The sequence below is a fragment of the Setaria viridis genome, chromosome 1 (assembly GCF_005286985.2).
Source record: "Setaria viridis chromosome 1, Setaria_viridis_v4.0, whole genome shotgun sequence".
Classification (NCBI taxonomy): Eukaryota; Viridiplantae; Streptophyta; class Magnoliopsida; order Poales; family Poaceae; genus Setaria; species Setaria viridis.
In genome coordinates, this window is record NC_048263.2 from 39,728,189 (window position 1) to 39,747,348 (window position 19,160).

At 50.6% G+C, this 19,160-nt stretch overlaps 4 protein-coding genes across 5 annotated transcripts; 3 read left to right on the forward strand and 1 right to left on the reverse strand.

Annotated features, from left to right (window-relative positions):
- The first annotated feature begins 1,693 nt into the window (after window positions 1–1,693).
- Window positions 1,694–7,996, forward strand: LOC117841377 (uncharacterized). 2 transcript variants are annotated; one of them, XM_034721727.2, is made up of 12 exons: window positions 1,694–2,141; window positions 2,463–2,577; window positions 3,045–3,155; window positions 3,253–3,452; window positions 3,555–3,881; window positions 3,984–4,109; window positions 4,759–5,727; window positions 5,837–5,995; window positions 6,124–6,219; window positions 6,407–7,058; window positions 7,182–7,275; window positions 7,651–7,996. In XM_034721727.2, exons 1-12 carry the CDS (start codon window positions 1,869–1,871, stop codon window positions 7,811–7,813), a joined length of 3,285 nt encoding a protein of 1,094 aa, XP_034577618.1. In that variant the 5' UTR covers window positions 1,694–1,868; the 3' UTR covers window positions 7,814–7,996. The 2 variants fall into 2 exon arrangements, with proteins under 2 accessions (XP_034577618.1, XP_034577619.1); XM_034721728.2 differs by having other exon boundaries at window positions 3,280–3,452.
- A 631-nt stretch (window positions 7,997–8,627) lies between these two features.
- Window positions 8,628–10,554, forward strand: LOC117863009 (uncharacterized). Its single transcript, XM_034746580.2, has 3 exons — window positions 8,628–9,428; window positions 9,530–9,945; window positions 10,034–10,554. The coding sequence occupies exons 1-3, from the start codon at window positions 9,083–9,085 to the stop codon at window positions 10,406–10,408; spliced, it is 1,137 nt and encodes a 378-aa protein (XP_034602471.1). The 5' UTR covers window positions 8,628–9,082; the 3' UTR covers window positions 10,409–10,554.
- A 5,369-nt stretch (window positions 10,555–15,923) lies between these two features.
- LOC117856817 (protein STRICTOSIDINE SYNTHASE-LIKE 10) lies at window positions 15,924–16,989 on the forward strand. The gene has a single exon (XM_034739238.2). The coding sequence runs from the start codon at window positions 15,940–15,942 to the stop codon at window positions 16,987–16,989; it is 1,050 nt and encodes a 349-aa protein (XP_034595129.1). The 5' UTR covers window positions 15,924–15,939.
- Window positions 16,990–17,384: 395 nt separating this feature from the next.
- Window positions 17,385–19,136, reverse strand: LOC117841379 (RNA polymerase II C-terminal domain phosphatase-like 4). The gene has a single exon (XM_034721731.2). It carries the CDS (start codon window positions 19,027–19,029, stop codon window positions 17,713–17,715), a length of 1,317 nt encoding a protein of 438 aa, XP_034577622.1. The 5' UTR covers window positions 19,030–19,136; the 3' UTR covers window positions 17,385–17,712.
- Between the last annotated feature and the right edge of the window lie 24 nt (window positions 19,137–19,160).

Below are 19,160 nucleotides of genomic sequence, written 5' to 3' on the forward strand. Positions count from 1 at the left end.
AACTGGGAAGAGGTGAACGTTGCTGCCACGATCTTATTTTCCTCCAAAACCTGGCCTTTCTAGTTTCTACGCAAAATAAAGTTACACAGGATTTGTGGTTTACTGCTAAAAAACAAAAACAAACCAGGAGGCAGTGACGTGAGATTTGGGGATCTAGGGTAGGTCGGCCGTTGGTGGTTGGATTTGCCGCCAAGTTCCGAACAAATTTTTTACCGGGGGCGGAGTCGAGGGCGTGACGTGTCAATGATCCCATTTGGAGCCAAAGCTCCATGTCATGAAGTAAAAACTTGTCTGTTTTCTGCGAAACTAATGTTACCACGTTGTTAAATACTCAATTACTCATGTATACTATAGAATTACTGATTTAATTAACAGAGTAGGGGGGTCCCCTCATCACCACAGCCACAAAAGCTGACCCAAAGGAAGCCGTCATTTCCCAAGGTCAGCTGGAAGCTCAAGTTAACGTGGCTGGGTAGTTGGCTGATATGATTATTGATTGATTCTAGTGGTTGCCAAAAGCTTGGCTCACCCGTTTGTTTATTGTGCCCTGCACCACAAGCTTGTGCTCGTGCGTGACTCAAGGGGTTGGAAGCACGTCACCTGTCTGGCTGCATTGTGTGTTCTTTGCGGTGGATAACGGCATCGTGGGGTATCCAGTATCCTACCTGGCTACCTCTGGTGGCTAGCTGACGGTCGCAGGCGGCCATCAACAACGACGCGCGTTTCATCGCAGAGAGAGGCAATCATGGTTCGGATTTGTCATTGGGTCGATCAGGCATCGTTTCTGATCCCAATCGCAATCTGTAAAGATTGGATTTGCAGCTCAGCTCAGGCCCTGCAGCACAGATGAAGCTGCAGTCCCTGACAAGAGGTGGGCCCATCTGTTTGTTGTTCTCCGTTGATACGCATGCCGAGCCGGCGAGCCGCCACCTCTCGCCGCCGACGGATGGCAGGGCGATTAGTTAAATCCGGCATTGCCAACTCGATTCACGTTGGAGTTGGAGTGGCGGTGGCGTACGTGTCCGCTCACAATCATGGACTATTCGACTCGGCGATTCCTTCCCCGTCGCTTCTGGTGCCGAACCCATTCTTTCTCAGAGTTGTTGCATACTGCTGCCGTCCAACTGGGGAACACGGCCGCCGCCGGCCTCAACCGTCCCCATTGTCCGCGCTCACCAAAAGCACAAAACACAATGTGACCACGTCGACCTGTTGGCTCCTGGCTAGCCTTTGGTTTATTTTACTTATCCCGCATAAGATTATTTGCACAAAGCATTGTTCTGTAGTCCTTGGCCAGTTGGCCGTGTGCCAAACTGCATGCAAGCAAAGGTTTTTTTCATACTTTCGTTCACATGCGGTCTGCAATGATTTTAGAAAAGAAACCGCATTTTGCAAGAAATTCGGAGGAAACCGTTCAGGAGACTCCGTTCCAACTTGCAAACAAGGCCTACATACAAATACAAGGTCGCTGGACACAATACTTGAATAATCTTGAGGTGCAAGCTGAAAAATTACCGCCAAGGCTTCGGCTTCGACTCCACGCCTCATTCCGCCGCCGCCGCAGCACCTAGCGTCCAAAACCACCCCGGCCCCACTACCAACGCCCCAGATGGGCCCATAACCCCCACTCGCCTAATCGCAGCCGTCCATCTGTCAAGAGCACCTCGACTAAACCCCACCTCCCACCTCGTCCTCTTCCTCTCGCGCCCCCAAATCGGCTCGGCCCCAAAATCAATCACCCCGGCCCCAAAATCCATTGCAAAACCGCAGGATTTAACTCCAGAAATTAGCCCAAAATTAGCGGAAATATCTGCTCGGAACCGCCCGATCTGCTCCCGCGCCGCCAGTCGCGCGCGAACCCTAGGAGAATGGGGGAGGCGGCGGCGCCGGAGGGGCTGCTGCACAGGAGGATAGAGTTCCACGCCGCCACTAAGCCTCCTCCTCCTCCTCCTCCGGCGGCGGCGGTTGTGGCCGTGCCGGGAGGATTTCGAATGGAGACGAGTCTATTCGCGGGCGCTGATAAGCGCGTGGCGGCGGCGGCGCGGAGCGGGCGCGAGGGCAGGAGGTTCGAGACTGGGGAGAGTAGCGGGAGCGGGTTCGATCCGGAGCTCAGCGCCGCGAGGGTCTACCTGCGGAGAATCGTGAGTGTGCAATTCGTGATTTTTGTTGCGATCTCGCAGTTAGTTTGCGTTCGCCAGTGGAGCTGCATTCTGGAGTGGAGGGTTTTAGTTGGTTGATGAATCCTCATTTCATTCTGCAAGTTTTCCTTTGTTGTTCAGAAAGCTGAAGTTTCTTGAACGTTGCCTCGGCCCTTGGGGATGACGATTTGCTGCCAAAATTTTTTGGACCTCCTTTTGCTTTTGAAACTCGGCTCTCTTTTGTCGCTACTGTTTGGGCTACGGCCATTCGATTCAACGTCATGCAAGTGAATTCACTGAGTTGGGCTGGTGTATGCAACGCAGGGTGCTGGCTTGCACAATCTCGGCAATACATGCTACCTCAACTCGGTTCTGCAATGCTTGACGTACACCGAGCCATTCGTGGCCTACCTGCAGAGCAGCAAGCACAATTCCTCATGTAAGTTTGCTGCCACTTGCAACCAGCCCATAGACAGTCTGCATGCTGATGTTGGGTTCACAACTCATGCAGAGGAATTGAACAGAGCTAATACCTTTATCTAAAAAGACAATCTGCATGTACACATGGTGTTGTCTACAGAAGTCCAAATTAAAACAGCCATTGTTGTTGCTTTTGAGCATTCTGTGTTTTCAGACAAAATATATATTGTCCCTTATTTGGTTGTTACCTAGTATATATTGTCCCTTATTTGGTTGTTACCTAGTATATATGATGACCTGTTGATGATCAATATATCATCTATTCTGTACTGCCTCCTTATTTATCAGAGCTGTATACACCAGTGGTATATAGGCAGTTTGCCCCTCTTGGGCTTTACTTTTGGCACTGGCAACTGCTAGACTTTCTGTAGGGTGCAAATGTTGTTTCTGTGATTCGTTTTAATTCATTTTTATGACTTTTTACAGGTCGGGCTGCTGGATTCTGTGCATTGTGTGCCCTCCAAGATCATGTTACGTCTGCTTTACGGTCAACTGGGAAAATTCTGACACCACTGCTGTTTGTCAAGAACTTAAGATGTATCCTTTCATTTGCTATAATCTAATTGAGCAGTTTCTTTTTTTTCTCTTTTAAATTTAAAAGTATGAAAACTTATCTACATTCATTCAAACGTAGATGGTGCAGTCCTTAACTGCAAGGCAGGCATTTCTCGTAGTTTTCGTAACACTAGGCAGGAAGATGCTCATGAGCTAATGGTTAGCTTGCTTGAGTCAATGCACAAATCCTGCTTACCATCTGGTATATCAAGTGAGTCTCCAAGTGCCTATGAGAGGAGTCTAGTTCACAGAATATTTGGTGGCCGCTTAAGAAGTCAGGTATATTGTGCCAATTGCATAATTGCCTTCATACGAGTAATATCAAATGAAGCTATATTCCTCATATAAACACTGTCTGATGTATATATATACACGTTGCAGGTGAGATGTACAAAGTGCTCACACTGTTCGAACAAATTTGATCCTTTCCTGGATCTCAGCCTTGAAATTGGCAATGCTGCCACATTGATGAAAGCACTTTACAATTTTACCGAGGAGGAGCTATTAGATGGTGGGGAAAAGCACTACAACTGCCAGCAGTGCAAGCAGAAAGTTGCGGCAAAGAAAAGGTTTCTTATTGATAAAGCTCCTTCTGTGTTGACGATTCACCTGAAGCGCTTTAGTCCTTTCAACCCTCTTCAAAAGATTGACAAAAAGGTGGATTTTCAAACAACTTTAAACTTGAAGCCATTTGTCAGCAATTCAGAAGTAAGTTACTATTTTGGAAAGTACTAGTGTAGTTGCTTTTCATAGTATAGTTTTGTATATGTGTTACTGAGTTTTTGTATTGCTCACACTCTTTATGTGTAGGGTATGGATTTGAAATATAGCCTCTATGGTGTTTTGGTTCATGCTGGTTGGAACACACAGTCGGGTCACTATTATTGCTTCGTTCGGACATCCAGTGGGTTATGGCACAATCTTGATGATAACGAGGTTGGAATTCTGATCCTTCCAGATTTAACATATTTGACTTGGTGTTGATCCATGCTGTGGGTTTTTATACTGTTTTTACCAGTGGCACCTCATGCATTTGTTTTCTTCCTTTCCCCCCAAATCCATCTTTATTCGTCCTGTGCATATTTCCGTTGACAATATTTGTCCTGTCAGTTAAAGAAATGGCCAAAATATGCCACATGGAGTTTATATACTTCAGATTTCTTATGTCTATGCAATGTTTAGGGTCCCTGCTCGCTAGAACTTGCCTGATTATAATTTAACCTATCCATATTGTAGTTCCATGCTGTGTTCGTGTCCAATGGTTTTGCCTCATCATTGCTTAGTGTATGCATCTTGCGTATTTTGCCATACACGCCAGAGAGCTAGTTTAGTTGCTCTATCTTGTATAAGGGCCTGCTGTTTGAAGAATTTTGGATTGTGTGTGGGACAGTGGGTGGATTTAGCAGGGAAGTATCTGTATGGGCAAAGAGGGAGTGTTGGTGATATTTTTTCTCAGGTTAGCACTGTGGTTGTTCCCAATGATAATTATTGGTGTGCTTAAGTTATCTCAGGTGCATACTTTATTCGATTTTTCTTTACTTTAAGCTCTTTGTCCGTTCTGCTGATTATTTGTGTATATCTCTAGGTCCGCCAAGTCCGTGAGGCAGATGTACTAAGGCAGAAAGCATACATGTTATTTTATGTTCGTGACAAAGTAAGGAGCGCTGTAATTCAAAAAGATAATGGTGATGCCAGTTTGTCAGAAAAGAAAATAATATCCGAGAAGATTACATGTATGAACGGTGCCATTCGGAATGGTCTAGTGGAAAAAACATTGGATTTTTCTACAATTGCCAAAGAAGATATAAAGTTGCAGAAGCATGACCCAGATAAGGGTCAGCCCAGTGATATTAGTGCCACTTCACAAGACCAGTGTTCAAATGAGCATAGCAGCATTGAAGTTATTAATGCTTCAACATCCCAAAACAATGTATCAGTACAGAAAGCCCCACATACACTCCCAGATGGTGTTGATACCTTGTCCACCAAAGCAGAGCAAATAGCACTGAGTGTTCAGAGGGAGACAATGTCTCCAGGACAGCCTGATGTTTTTATTCTTGATATGAAGTCACAGAAGCTGAACCCAGATGATGGTCAGCCCAGCAATATTAGTGCCACTTCGCAGGACCAGTGTTCAAATGAACATGGAAGCACTGAAGTTACTAAAGCTTCAACATCCCAAAACAATGAGCCAGTACAGAAAGCCACATGCTCACATCTTGATGGTACTGCTACATCCACCAAAACAGAACAAACTGCACCAGCTAGTCAAAGGGAGACAACGTTTACAGCACAGCCTGATGCTTGTGTTCTCTGTGATGCAAACTCTGATCAGAAGGCATATGAGAAGCCATTGCAAGAATTGCAACTAGAATCTGATGGTGCACTCACTGATTCAGGCAAAGGCATCCCTGCTTCTGCTTTTCAATTATGCAATGGTGCAGATGGGTTATTGGGGGCAAACGAGCAGGCCATTGAACCTCAAACAGAAGTGTTTTGCAAACCAACTCCTGATAGCGATGCAACAACTATTGCACCATTCATCCCAACTGAGGTACCCTGTGATGCTTCCGTGTGTGCTGCTTTTTTGGCTTTTTTTTTTACAATTTTGAGTTTTCAATATTTTATATTTACTCTATTGCTTTCTCTTGCGAATACGGTAGGATACCGCTGTTTCTAATGGAACACTAACCGGCAATGAAGATTCAACCAGTGGTAATGAAGCTAAAGGGACAGAGCCTGTTAAGCAACATGATGGTCTAATTGTGGTGAAGGAGCTTTCTGTGAAAAGCATTGATGATAAAGTAAAAGTAGAGGAGCAGGTAAACCTTACAAGTCCTGCCATTACTCTCTTTCTCCATGCAATGTTATGGTCCAATGTTCAATGCTTGCACATCTAAATCCAATCTACTGAACACAAAGTTTCATTTTTTATATCTTGCTTCTGCAGACTGCTGTGCGGAACAATTCACTGGGGGATGGGCAGTCTCTGGCGAAGGAAGTCTCTGTTATGGAAACTGGCCATATGGCAGATGCAGATGACCAGGTATGGAACCACTGGTTTCCTGTCTTTTATTTTGGGTTGTTTATATGGAGCAGTGTGCAACTGTGCATGCTGTTGCCCATATAACAATAGTTATGCCATGCATTCACTGCTGCTCTATTTCATGGTAAAAAAAACGAGAGCTTTTCATTGATACTATTATGTGCTTTATTTTATTAACTACTTGCAGACCTTTAAGAAGAATAACTCGCTAGATACTGGACATGTCAACTGCGAGAAGAAAATCGGTTCTGAAGACTCTGCACATGTGGCTAGTTCTGAGGATTGTGCGCAGATGATGTGCTCTGAAAATTCTGTCCAGGTGGTAGACAAGGATCCATGTCATGGCAATCTACATAAAATCATTAAAATCAAGTCAAAGAAGCATGTGAGTCATCCAGCTGTCAACTTTTATTTTGGGTCCAAACAACTGTTGTTGGCGTCACTGAAACCATGCAAGAAAAGGAAACACAAGAGAACTAGAAGGCGATTGACATCTGATGCAAACGCTGAAAGTACTGGTGATGATCGGCAGACATCAACATCAGAAACTGTGCTTACTAGTGGCATGTCGCGAAAATCCCATAGACAAAAACGCTCCCGTAACTCTGCAAGTTCTGAAGATGCTGTCCAGATGTATAATAAGAAACAAAATCTTGGAAATTCCTGTGCTGCTGAACTTACCCTGGACAAGAAGGTCAGCAAGGATGCAACTCTTGCTGCTGCTGAGCTAGCAGCAAGCTCATGCCCGAGCTCTGTGTTAAATCCTGATTCAGGAAAATGTGGGGTTACAGATGAGAAAGGCTCCTGGCATTTTAATCTCCTCACGAGGGGTTTAAGAGGTTAGTGTGCAACTCTTCCCTGACGAAATGCATGTGCAGCCTCACAGAAATGTGCATGCATATCTTTTCTTTGCTTCCCTTATCCTACCATCAACAATGTATCTTATCATTTTCTTCTTGCAGTTCCACAATGGGATGATGATGACATGCCAAATACTAAAGCGGCAGAAATGCAACATTCGAGTTCCACCAGCATTGGCTATGTTTTAGATGAACGGTAAGTTAAATGTTCTACCCATTGCCAATAAGTCACACTATTTATTTCATTTTGACCATGATGCATGAGTCCTCTTGCCTTGGGCTAACATTGACGAGACTGGCTCTGGACACTTTTATCTCGACTACCAGCTGGAGCAGGCTGGCTCCTTGCTCTAACTTGAGTAGTTTAAAATTTTCAGAATATGTAGCTTGGTTCTGCTTTCCAAAGCAGCTACTTCCTGATATGAATGGTTATAAACCCTGTATTATGTTGGATATTTTTATGTTCCCCTATTATAGTTTCTTTATTCTTTAAGGATCGAATGCTTTATTGTAGTTTTTTTAATAATTATACAACTTTTTCTTTGAAACATTCATGCCATCTCATTCCTAGGGACGAGGAATATGACCGTGGAAGGAGGAAGAAGGTGAGGAAATCAAAGCAAGGTTTCAGTGGGCCGAACCCTTTCCAAGAGATGGAAAACATCAGATCACGGCAGCGGAGGAGAATACAAACTGACCAGGCCAGGTCTGGGCACCAGCCTCTAAGGATATGAGACATTGTAGAAGCACATCCCTGATGTGTCCTTCAATTTTGAAATGGGTTTTCCTCTTTGTTAGATTTTCTGTGTGTGTTACTGTTGTGTAGAGTTTGGGCATATCAATGGACCTTATGCTCGTTTTTGCTGTCGATTAATTAGTGGAGAAATGAAATGACAACTCAATCTGTTATGTTTCAATTCTGACAGCTTTATGTGCTTTCGTCTCTATAAAGTATAAACCTGTTTTTGCGCCATGTAATACGACATGCGTGGACAGCCTTTTTGCTCTTGTGTTCGTACTGATGTTCCACATCTATAACATTCAGACGCATTGCATATACGAGCCAAACGGATTGGAAATTTCAAAGAGTCTCCATTTGGATACGAGAGGTTAGCTGAGATTTGTAAATGAGTTGTGGGGCGCGTCCGTACATGATTCCGGTTGGCAATTGGCATGAGGACGAGGCGACGAGGCTCCCGTCCCGCCGGTTATCGGATGGAGATCACTGGGGCCTCTCACTCGCAGGACGGACGAACAAGGCGCGAGGACGGACGACCAATTTAAGGTGGCTCACGCGTTCCCTCTGACCGTCGGTTGGAGCAAGAGCGCGCGCACCCAACAACCACCGTGCCGGCCTCCCGTCCCCGCCATCAGATCTTGCGCAACTCCTCCATCATTCCCTCCCCGTCCCTGCTCTCTCGCCTCGCATCTCAAATTCTCAGCACACCCTGGTTTGCATGCACCGTGCAATTATGTTTACAATTGCACTTGCACTTTGTAGGAGTAGGTAAGTAGGGAAAAAAATAGAGTTCCTAGTTGGAAAAAAATTGGTGTATGGTTACCTACCATTACAGCGTAGTTTGCCAAAGCGGCAATTCAAACCCCTGAAGGAAGGAGGCGTCCAGCACCGACATGCACGGCGACGCCGATCGGATTGCCGGAGCCAGTGGGATTGGGAATTCGAAGGACCCCGGCGGCGACGTCGTCGACGCCAGCTGGTGGCGCGCTGTAAATGAACACTGATACTCCTCCTCCTACTATGCTACACCCAATTTATACGGAAAACCTACCATCCATCACCTCATTAACACGCCCGCAAATGGCTCGACGACTGTTTGAATTCCACGGGCGTCAAAGGCCTGGCCATTCCGCCCAGCATAAACTCCTCTCCTCCATGGTTGCCGCCCACTATAAATACACGCGCCTCGAACGAATCCTGAATCCCAGGCCCATCGGATCCTCCAAGAACACTATTATTTCCCAAATCGTCAAAGCGATAACCAATGGCAATGGCGGTGGAGGAGAGCACCGCGCCGGCGCGCTTCTCGCCCTCGTCGCCTCCCACAGTCGGGACGCTCCTCACCAGGGCCTCCGCCGCTGGCCCGCCCCGCGGCCGCGATTGCTCCTCGCCGCGCTCGCTGCTGTCGCGCATCCTCCACAGGGGCCGTCGCGGCGGCGGCGGGTTCGGGTGCCGCCTGCGCCTCTTCCCACGCTACTGCTCCAGCGTCGCGGCGGCCAAGGAGGACGCCCACGCCACCGCGAATGAGGAACATTTAAGGGAGACGGCCGCGCCCAAGGTGGTGGGAGACCAACTGGCGCTTCGCGAGTCGCCTAGGAGTTCTCTTGCTGGTACGTGCTCGTGTCCATGGCGATCGGTGCTGCTGGCATTGCTCATTCGTGTCGTCAACGTTCCATGACCAAGTGGTGACGACGGCGCTCATGGCGTGCAGGGAAGAAGGCCACGGCGGCGGAGGACGCGCTGCCGGCGAGCCTGGGTCTGGGCGCGAGCCTGGTCCTGCTGCTCTCCAAGAGCGCCGCGGAGCTGAGCAGGATGGCCGAGCTGCGCGCCCAGATGGAGCGGCTGATGCTGGACGTCAGGGCCGACGTGCGGAGCTGCAACGGCCGCCCCAGCGGGTCCGAAGGCCACACCGACGGCGCCAGTGTCGTCAAGGGGCCCTTCGTCCGCGCCGGCGACGATGAGGGCGCCGTGCCCCAGTCCGCGCCGGCGAGCCGCGGGACGAGCGAAAACGCGGGGCACCGTGACATGGACCGGATGGAAGCCGAGCTTGAGGCGGAGCTGTCGCGCTTGCAGCAAGCATCGAGCGATGAGGAGCACGCGAGTCCTTGGCGTGATCGTGAACTCGAGGTACTATTACTGCCGACGGCGCAGTTAGAACTGTGCTCATTCAGTTCAATGCTCTGTTCTGAATTCTGGTCGATCATCGTAATGGCAGACGGAGGCCAAGAGCAGTGCCTCTTCGAGGAGCCACTCGGCGATCTGCTCCGGCTCTGACGACGACGGTGTCGATGACGACGGAGCAACGGACAGCGACAGCGACGGGAACCAAGACAACGACAACGAGGAGGAGGACGAGCTCGACGCTGAGAGCAACGGGAAGAGCCCGCCTCACGGCGGCGTGTCGGCACGCGAGCTGGAGCGGAGGCTGCACGCGCTCCTGCAATCGCGACACGAGGCGCGGATCGCGGAGCTGGAGTCGGCGCTGGAGCGCGCGCGGCGGAAGCTGCGGGAGACGGAGCGCGAGGCGTCCCGGTGGCGCGACACCGCCAAGCTCGCCACCCGCTTCACCGACGAGTCGAGGCTCAGGTAGAACGAGGACAAGAAGAACCCGCCCCATCTCGCACGCCCGTGCCGTGCGCACGGATCGCTTCTCTCGATGCCTGTATTGTATTGTAGTCCATTACGCATCCCGCGAGAAATTTCACTCTGATCACGCCTGAAACGAGATAAAACTTACCTTTTCGATCTATGGTTGTTTCTTCAAATTATTGAACCATCAATCAAATTTATCAAACCTTTACTCGATTCAGTCGCGGAAATGGCCTGGCCCGCCGTAATAGGTGTTCATGCCGGTGTTGCCAACGCCGAACCCATCGACGGTGTAGCACTGCGGCCTGGTGGTGATCAGACGGGCCTTGCCGGCGTTCGGGACGACGAACCTCGTCCACGACATTGATGTTCTCCACGAACGCCGCCTTGCGGAACCCTTCCGCCGCGAAGTGGCCGCTCCCCATCAGCGGCGGGTCCGTGGACGCCGCCGGGCCGCGGACCAGCCCGCGACATCGAGCAGCGCGGTCAGCATTCACCATGGAACTTGGCCGCTGCGCCATGCTCGCGCCATCCGGATCCCGAGCCAGAAAACAGCCGAGTCAGCTCGCTATCATGCCTAATCTGGGTCGCCCATGTCCGATCTGATGGCCATCAGGTGACCAAGGGGTGGACGGTAAATGAAATACCGTCCACCCCCTGAGCTGGGCGGCAGCTCCATGAGCATGGGTTCCTCCTCTGCTCCGCGCCACGCCGCGTTCCTGACTGGTACTTGCCCCCGTATCTTTCCTCCCGGACTCCGGCTTTGCACACCACGCCGTCACGGTGGCTTGCATTGGCCCCCCGTCGAGCCCGGTCGTGTTGGCACTTGCCACTGAGACGCCGCCGCCGCGCGCCTCGATCGTGCGACGAACACGCGATCGCGACTGGCCTGAGCAGCTGCCGATGAGGCGTCGCCGAGACGTCCCGACGCCGTCGACGCCGCGGCCGTGGTGCCATCCTGGTGTGTGGCGGTGGCGCGGACGTGACCCTGCTCGGCGTGGCGGTGGCGCACGCCTCGGGCCGCGCACCGGCCGTTCACCTGGCTCCAAAACGCAACGCGGGCTGCTCTTCTAGCGACGCATGGCTGTGCCGTGGTCGGGCTCAGCGATTTGGTATACGACGAGAACCCTGTTTAGCGGCAACCGAACCGAGCGCACTCCGACACACTTGATGTCCGATTACAGTTAGCCATACACTGCATGCTTGGGTATAAGCAGGAGTCATTGCAGCTCGTTAGTAGCAAACTTTGCAATTGTAGATTTTATTTTCATGAGACTAAATTTTCACAATGAAATTCAGAATTGCATACGGCTATCAATACGTACACAGATTCAGTTTTTCTGAACATGTACTGAAACCAACCTCTCTCCTCTTCATAGCCACTATATTTTCTACGAACTCTATTTTCATTACCACATAACAAGAAGTGCAGTACTACCCCATTAGCACGATCAAATTCTAAGGGGTTGTCATGTCCACATGTATCCGTATTGTTCAGAAGAGTCGCTTGCTCTGTTTCTCGTTATCGTGCACCCACTAATCTAAAGACCACACCTAGGACACCAACTCACTCTGGAGTCGGTCAGCCCTTTTAATTTCTAGTTACTGAGTGCAACGGGTCCTTTCGACGGCAGAGCCGCCTTCTCACTTTCGGGTAGCAGAGCCTACCAACAGATGAAGCTAACTTCCGGGTGGCAGAGCCAACCTACGATGAAGTCCAGACCCTTGTGATCCTGAATAACAGAGCCAACCTTCAATGGATCATAACTTATGCACCAAGTACTTAGAAACTATATGATCTAACTGGGAGACTAACACTTATAAGAAACAGAACTTTATTATAACATAACAATATTACACAAAGAGTATACAACACCCTCTCTTTAGTGGCTAGCCTAGCATTCACCCTTTACTTCTACCATACTCCACTCATCTACCGTGCTCATGGTTGAATGGCATGGCAAGGAAGAGGGCCTCTATTTATATGCCAAGAGAGTTCATAGGATGATGACATGTGTCTCCTTCTAGAGTTTTCATTAGACAAATATCTATATTCTACATTATTCTAATTTCTTCATGGAAACAACATCTAGTACTTTCATGGAAAATATCATGGACCATAAGTTGTGGGGAAGGCTCTAGAAGTTTGTATTGCTTTCCTTCGACACTTTAGTCCCAGGAATTTCTAGTGCGCGTGTGGGGGGCCTCCTGGCTTTAGTCCCGAAAGACCCGGGACTGAAAGTCAGGATCTTTAGTTCCGAATGATTAATTTCGGTTGGGAAAATCGAGATATATGAGGTTTTCTAACCGGAACTAATGATTGTTTCTCTGCTAATGATGCAGATTCAAAATAACCATAAGGGAGCTACTTTTTACAGTCATACTCGATTACGTGACGAGGCGTATGCTGTGAAGAGAACTCAAGCGTTCTTGTCAATTGCAAGTGCAATACTACTTTTACAGTCAACCTCGATCAGCGTTCTTGTCCACCATCGCAAGCCACCAAACCTGATGAGGACATCATCTGCTCGGATACAACCACATTAGTAACTTTTGATTCACAGGTGAAATAATTCTTTACCATGATTGTATTTGATACATTTGAGGAATTGATGTTGCACCATGATGCGTGTTTGTTGTCAATTTCAGAAATACACACGTGGATAAAAAATAGTGTTAAACACATATGGAAGGCATGGAGGACTAAAGAAATAGATTGGGGGCCAAGTTCAAGTATTCTCAATTGTCCTCCACCAGGCCATCACGTCACTTTTGTCCCAAGGAAAGAAAGAGATCCAATCCAACACGTTTTGACGCTGGATTCGGACTGCAGCTCTGCCCCAACTTGCAATGGCCACCACGACCTCATCCGGACTCAGTTTTGGACGTTCAAGTACTCCTTGGAATCCTTATGAAGTTTATTTTCATATGGATCTAGACTCACATCCATATCTATTCTGAGGCGGCCGCAATCACCAAAATACTACCGAGAGATTTTCTGTCCAAAGGTGCTGTGTCGCCTTATTTTGGTCCAATGAGCCGTGTATCAAGTTGGGTCCATTAGGGACATGTCCTAGGGTTGGAGCACGACCCCAACACCCCCCCCCCCGATCATCCTCCTAGGTATTAATAAGGATTAGAGTTGCCACAAACAGATTGGATTTTGTTTAGATTAAGTTTAGCTTTCGCTAATTGCTTGTAAGTGCGCGTGCTAGATCAACCGCCCGTCTTCCTATCTTCGGAACCCCACCTTATTGAGATTGAGTTCGAAACTTTCATCTTCATCTAGTAAATTCAGTACTTGTTATACTTATTTTTGCTAGTTCTTCGATTACTTGGAGGACGAGTGCCCTAGTGGTTAGGTGACGCGCTCCACAAGATCGCAGCAACCATTGGAGGTGGTGTATCGGTTGCTAAGATGCAGCTTGGAAGGCTGTAGTCGGGCTGTGAACGTCGTCTCCATCCACCAATCGAGTTATCCACGCTTTCTCATCGAAAGATTGGAAATCAACCCTAGCGGGTTCATATAATCAGAGCAAGGTTGATCGGTGAGAGACTTCTAGTTCTTTGTTGTTTTAATCTTCTATAGTCCAGAAAAAGGTAAAAAAATTAGTAGATTAGTTCTTCATAATCCCAAAACCCTTTGAGCCTTTTATTATTACTACTTAGTTAGGGCTTATTGAATTAACGGTTAACATTAACATAGAGTCCTGGCAGAAGAAAAGAAGGTGCCGTTGTTAATCACAAGGAACTGGTAGGTCGTTTTCACGTGAACCGTGGAATTAGGACACAGGTTAACATTAACATAGAGTCATAGACCAGTGATAGACATGAAAGGTGCATACGAAGGTCTTGCTAATAAGTCCAGTACTTAAACTGAGCCCAATACACTACAGCGTTTTTAGTCCTGGTCATTTTTGGATTCGGAACTAAAGGAGTTTTAGTCCCGGGTCCAAAAACCAGTTTCGATGGGGGCTCTTTAGTCTTGGTTAGTAATATCAACTAGGACTAAAGAGCCTCCTTTAGTCCCGATTGTAATGGATAGGAACAACGAGGGAATCTGGTGGGGCATTTAGATTTAGTCTGGGTTGGTGGTTCCAACCGGGACTAAATGGTGATCTCTAGTCCCAGTCGAATCAGTCGAAACCACCGATAGGGACTAAATCCACTCTTTTTTCATCCCCCCATCTACTATCTCTCCCCACTGGCCTTAACTTATCGCCACCCCACCGGCCTCTCCCCCCCACCACTACCTTATTCTTTCCCAACCCACCACCGGCCTCTCTCTCTCTCCCTCCACCGCTTCCTCTCCTCCCTCTCTTCCTCTCGCCTCTCTGCCGCACGGCGCGCAGGGCCTCCCTGGCTGGGCCGCCTGGCTGCCGGCGCGCGGCCCTCCCTGGTCGGGGCCCTAACCGCCAGCGTGGGGCCTCCCCAGTCTAGCCGCCGGCGCGGATGCCTCCCCAGTCGGCTTCCTAGAGGCTCTACGATGAGGTGAGGGCGGTGCGCGCCGCCGCCGACGCGGCGCTGAGCGGTGAGCTGGACACGGCGCAGGCGGACTGCACGGTGAGGCTGGCGCTGGCGTGCTGCCACCCGAACCCTAGGAAGAGGCTGTCCATGAGGGCGGCGGTGCAGGTGCTGTCCGGCAGGGTGGAGGCGCCGGAGCCTCCGCTTTAGAAGCCTGCTTTCTTCTGGCCCCCGGGTGGGGACGAGGAGGAGATGGAGTTGCTGCCGCAGGTCAGGGTGCTCTTCACGGGAGGGCAGACAAGTTTCTGTTCCATGACTTCTTCCATCACTGGAAGGTGAATTATGTTATTCAGAAGTTGTTCTAGCATATTTGTACAAAACTCTTGAGAAGTTGTTTTACGAAATATGTTCGTAATTATTGGTTTGGTGGTACATATAAGTTGATCGGAACAAAATCAGAAATGAAGTGTTAGCAGGTTGTTTTCCTCTATATTAGCATGTTGTTTTCTCCTGAAGTGAATGTTTTCTTATTTCCTATCTGCAATAATTTAGACGGGGCAGTTTTTTTTATTTATTTGGAACCTTTTAGTCCCTGTTACTAAAGGGGCCACATGCATGCGCATACATGGCGGCCTCTAGTCCCGAATGATTAATTCCGGTTGGTTGGTTTTTCGAGAGATATGAGACCTACCAATGGGGACTAATGTTCATATTTCCACCGGTGATGATAGGTTGACGTCACCGGTCCGGACTCCCGTTTGGCCCATGTCCAAAGCACAAAGGCGAGCACTGCAGCGTCTAATCCGTATTCCAATCAGAAGATGATCGCCTAATCCTAATCGGAATGTCCTGCTCCGATCGTTCATCGGCAGGCCCGTTCTTTGCGTGCCTATAGCCCTAGACCACCGACTCGGAAACCAGGTTGCAGCCTGCAGGCCGCCATAAAAGGTAGAGGCACCCTGCACTTCTCTCAACCAAACCAAACGTAGCCAAGCAACGCAAGTCCAAGCCCACAAACTCTTGCTGCGTCTCCGCGAGGTATATAGCGGGCACGTAAGCACAGCGATCATGGGGATCATCAGGGGAAAGAAGCTTCTGGCGCTGGCGATCTCGTTGCTCGCCGTCCTGGCGCTACTGCTCCAGCCGTGCGCTGCGGCACGCCCCATCTCCCAAACGGGAACCATCGACGGCAGCCGGAGCCTGCACCTGCCGCTCCGCGGATCGCTGCTGCGTGGCCCGGAGAGCGTCGCGTTCGACGGCGACGGCGCCGGTCCCTACAGCGGCGTCTCCGACGGCCGCGTCTTGAAGTGGAACGGGCCGGCGCGCGGCTGGTCGACCTACGCGTACAGCCCGGGTTACAACGCCAAGGCATGCACCGCGTCGAGAACTCGCCCGGCGGAAGTCACGGAGAGCAAGTGCGGCCGCCCGTTGGGCCTGCGCTTCCACTACGGGTCTGGTAACCTCTACATCGCCGACGCGTACAAGGGACTTATGCGTGTTGGGCCGGGCGGCGGCGAGGCGACGGTACTGGTTACGAAGGCTGATGGCGTGCCGCTCCGCTTCACCAACGGTGTCGATGTCGATCAGGTCACCGGAGAAGTGTTCTTCACGGACAGTAGTATGAACTACCCGCGATCCCAGCACGAGAGAGTCACGGCCACCGGTGACTCGACGGGCCGTCTCATGAAGTATGACCCGAATACAAACCGCGTCACTGTTTTGCAGTCCGGCATCACTTACCCCAATGGCATCGCCATCAGTGCTGATCGGACACACCTCGTTGTCGCACTTACTGGGCCATGCAAGTTGATGCGGTATTGGATCAAGGGTACAAAGATGGGCACATCAGAGCCGCTCGCCGATCTGCCGGGTTATCCCGACAACGTGAGGTCTGATGGTAAAGGCGGATTTTGGGTGGCGCTACATCGGGAGAAGATGGAACTACCGTTTGGTCCGGATAGCCACCTGCTCGCCGTGAGGATCAATGCTGATGGGAAAGTGATCCAAGTGATGAGAGGGCCGAAGAGCGTGAGGCCAACCGAGGTGATGGAGAAGGAAGGCGGCGAGCTGTACATGGGCTCGGTAGAACTACCTTACGTCGCTGTAGTTAGTGAATAAGAGTTTTCTTAGGACAATACATAGATGAGCTTTATATTAGTTATAGGAAGTTCGATTTGTATCTCTAGTACTTTGTTTTTGGGCTTTTGGCTTGTTATCTTGTGTCAATCTTGTTAAGGAGCTTGATTTTGATTTAAATTTTAATCAAGATAGTAGTATCCTATTAGATACTCGTTGAAGCGTATTCACTGTACTTATTAACAGTTGGGTCAAATACAAAGTGACTTAAATCCAAAGCTAGGTCTATAGAAGAAAAGATACTCCCAAGTTTCTATCTACGAGTAGTGCAACTTGAATTATGCAGTCAATGCAGATATGAACGGATGAACAGCCGATTATTTCAAGCATATCGGTATCCAAACTCTGAAGTCCACGAAAACATGCAGTCATCTGAAGAAATTAGAAAACATGTGCCTACTTGACATCATCTCAGTATGCAATACCCGAACCTTCAATTCATTGTGTTGCATTTTAACAGACAGAAACTGCACACTGCACGGCATCATTAACAGCAAAAGATTCATAGTTTCAGCTCCCGATTCTGAACACCTGATAAACTGAACTGAACCGAGACATCTACGGTAACTAAACTTTGGCCCGAGTGAATCAACGCGCCAAACAGCTCTCAACAATCAGGTTAGTAGGCAGTCTCAACGATCTGAAGCATGCAATTCTCAAAGGTTAGCTATACCATTGCCGCAGTAGCAAGCCACAAGACTTTGTTCAACCTCGACGGGTCACCGGGAAGTCTAGCTCGTCCTGCCGGCACCACCGGAAGCTCGCCGCCTTGATCCACTCCGAGTTGACGAGAAACTTGTTGTTGTCCCGCGCCCACTGTGCCTTCTCGGTCCCCGGATCCTCCACGACGACATGGGTGACCGTCTCGTCGACGTCGACCTCGCAGACGGCGCCGAGCCGCTCGGCCAGCGTCCACATGGGGGTGTCCTCGGCGAAGTCCTCCATATAGTTCACCCGGCTGAACGCCACCGTGCACCCGAGCAGCACCTGGCGCCGCACCTCCCGGATCACCTCCCTGACGTCCGGGAAGTCGCCGTCGAGGAACGAGTCGAAGAAGCCCCGGTGGACGCGCTTCAAGACTCCGAGCACCACGGCCAGCGAGCCGTCGTGTTCCCTCTCGTCCCGGTTCAGCGCCGCCATGGAGCTGATGTCGTAGCCGAAATCCCTGCAGGTAGAGGCGAAGTAGTGGTACCTGTCCATCAGGATCAGGTTCTCCTGGTGCCCCGGCCAGGCAGAGTCCGAATCGTCGAGGATCACCGCCGCGGCGGCCTCGGCGCCGGGGACGACGTCGAGGCTCTTCATGTCCCGCCGGGTCGACTCCGCGCTCGACACGATCCTCGCGCCGAAGAAGACGCCGTCCGGGTCCAGTAGCCTGACGGCCGCCATCGCGTAAGCCCGGCTTGCCAGGGTGTACACGTGCATCTCGAACATGGCGCTCGCCTGCTCCAGGAAGCCTCGCGCGAACGGCCGGAGCTTGGTGAGGACGGGGACGCCGTAGGTGTCCAATCGGAAGAGGCCCATGCCGGGGTCATCCCTGGTGCTCGACGTGAACCCATTGCGCTCCTCCGAGGGGGAGAAGTCGTCGAGCCCCGTCGAGTTGAGCAGCGTGTGATCCAGGTCCAGGATGAGGGTCAGCTTCCTCTCGCGCAGGAGGGTCGCTAGGTCGGACGCGCGCGGGACGGTGGTCGTCGTCGCCGAAGCCGGCGGCGCGGGGTCCCCGTGGACGTTCCCAACAGCGTGTCTGGAGGCGCTTCCTCCCGCGTCCTCCTCCTTCGCCCCGCACAGGGAGCAGAACCCGCTGACGAACCCCGGGTGCGGGGGGCAGCGCGCCGCGGCGGCGGCGCCTTCGCCTCCTCCTTGCTTCATCATCTCGTTCTCGTCCCCAATGGCGAGCTCGGGAGCACCTCCTTCCGTGTTCTCCTCCTTCACCCCGCAGAGGAAGCAGAGCCCGCGGATGAATCCAGGGTGCGGGGGGCAGCGCGGGGCGGCGGCATCGTTTCCTCCTTGCTTCATCTCGCTCATGGCTGCGGGAACGGGTCCTCCCGGCCGGCGAGCGGTGGTCGAGAAGGTGGAGCGGAATCCGGCACCGGCAACGGCCGGGGCCCGTGGTGGAGGGAGTCTGGTCAGAATGCCAGGATGCAATGGGCGCCGGC

Bases quoted from the DNA above. Each gene is read 5' to 3' on its own strand.
- LOC117841377 (XM_034721727.2), top strand. From the start codon at position 1,869: ATGGGGGAGGCGGCGGCGCCGGAGGGGCTGCTGCACAGGAGGATAGAG. The intron at 2,578-3,044 runs GTAAGTTTGCTG...GACTTTTTACAG, and splicing joins CAGCAAGCACAATTCCTCAT to GTCGGGCTGCTGGATTCTGT. The intron at 5,728-5,836 runs GTACCCTGTGAT...CGAATACGGTAG, and splicing joins CACCATTCATCCCAACTGAG to GATACCGCTGTTTCTAATGG.
- LOC117863009 (XM_034746580.2), top strand. From the start codon at position 9,083: ATGGCAATGGCGGTGGAGGAGAGCACCGCGCCGGCGCGCTTCTCGCCC. The intron at 9,429-9,529 runs GTACGTGCTCGT...CATGGCGTGCAG, and splicing joins GCCTAGGAGTTCTCTTGCTG to GGAAGAAGGCCACGGCGGCG. The intron at 9,946-10,033 runs GTACTATTACTG...TCGTAATGGCAG, and splicing joins GGCGTGATCGTGAACTCGAG to ACGGAGGCCAAGAGCAGTGC.
- LOC117856817 (XM_034739238.2), top strand. From the start codon at position 15,940: ATGGGGATCATCAGGGGAAAGAAGCTTCTGGCGCTGGCGATCTCGTTG.
- LOC117841379 (XM_034721731.2), bottom strand. From the start codon at position 19,029: ATGAGCGAGATGAAGCAAGGAGGAAACGATGCCGCCGCCCCGCGCTGC.